Source organism: Condylura cristata, unplaced genomic scaffold (genome assembly GCF_000260355.1).
Source record: "Condylura cristata isolate star-nosed mole 26May11 unplaced genomic scaffold, ConCri1.0 scaffold00034, whole genome shotgun sequence".
NCBI lineage: Eukaryota > Metazoa > Chordata > Mammalia > Eulipotyphla > Talpidae > Condylura > Condylura cristata.
The window spans coordinates 193,738-194,252 of record NW_004567135.1 but is presented as its reverse complement, the minus strand read 5'-3'; the positions used below and the strand labels follow the sequence as shown (position 1 = coordinate 194,252).

Sequence of the window (515 nt, the reverse complement as noted above, 5' to 3'; positions counted from 1 at the left end):
GGCGGCGGAGGGCGCGGCGCCTCCCAGCAAGCACGCGCACACGACACCGGCGACGGGAAGGTGGCCGCTGGCCACGGGCTCACCTCCGTGTACTGCTGCACCACGTTCTCGGGGCTGGGGCCCAGGAACATGTAGAAGTCCAGGATGCCGCCGATGGTGCGGAAGGTCAGCGAGGGGTAGGGGCTGAGGATGACCTCTGCCGGGCGGGAGGCCCGTGAGCACGGGGTGGCGGCCCCCAGCCCGCACCGGTGGAGCCCGACACGGAGGCGCGGGAACACCCTGCCTGGGGCGGGCGGTGGGCGGGGACCCCGCAGCCCTGGCCCGGCGTTGGACAGCCCCGCCCAGCCGCCTACCCTGGGCGTTGGCGTTCAGCAGCAGGACGCCGTGGGCGCTGAAGTCGTCCTCCACGCACATGTAGAAGGGGTGCACCCCGTACAGGTTGCTGAAGGCCTGTGGGCAGGGGGCTGTCGCGCCTGCGGCCTGCGGTCCCCGTGGCCGGGCGCGGTGACCCGGGG

General features: G+C 74.2%; 1 protein-coding gene across 1 annotated transcript in view; it reads right to left on the bottom strand.

The window, feature by feature from the left end:
• The window catches only part of LOC101635415 (kinesin-like protein KIF21A), a 73,323-nt gene that overhangs the window by 29,444 nt on the left and 43,364 nt on the right, over nucleotides 1–515 (bottom strand). Inside the window, exons 17-18 of the mRNA XM_012732265.1 lie at nucleotides 354–450; nucleotides 84–196 (exon numbers count right to left, since the gene is read on the bottom strand). Of these exons, the coding sequence (XP_012587719.1) occupies nucleotides 84–196; nucleotides 354–450 (210 nt within the window). The remainder of the gene's footprint in view (nucleotides 1–83; nucleotides 197–353; nucleotides 451–515) is intronic.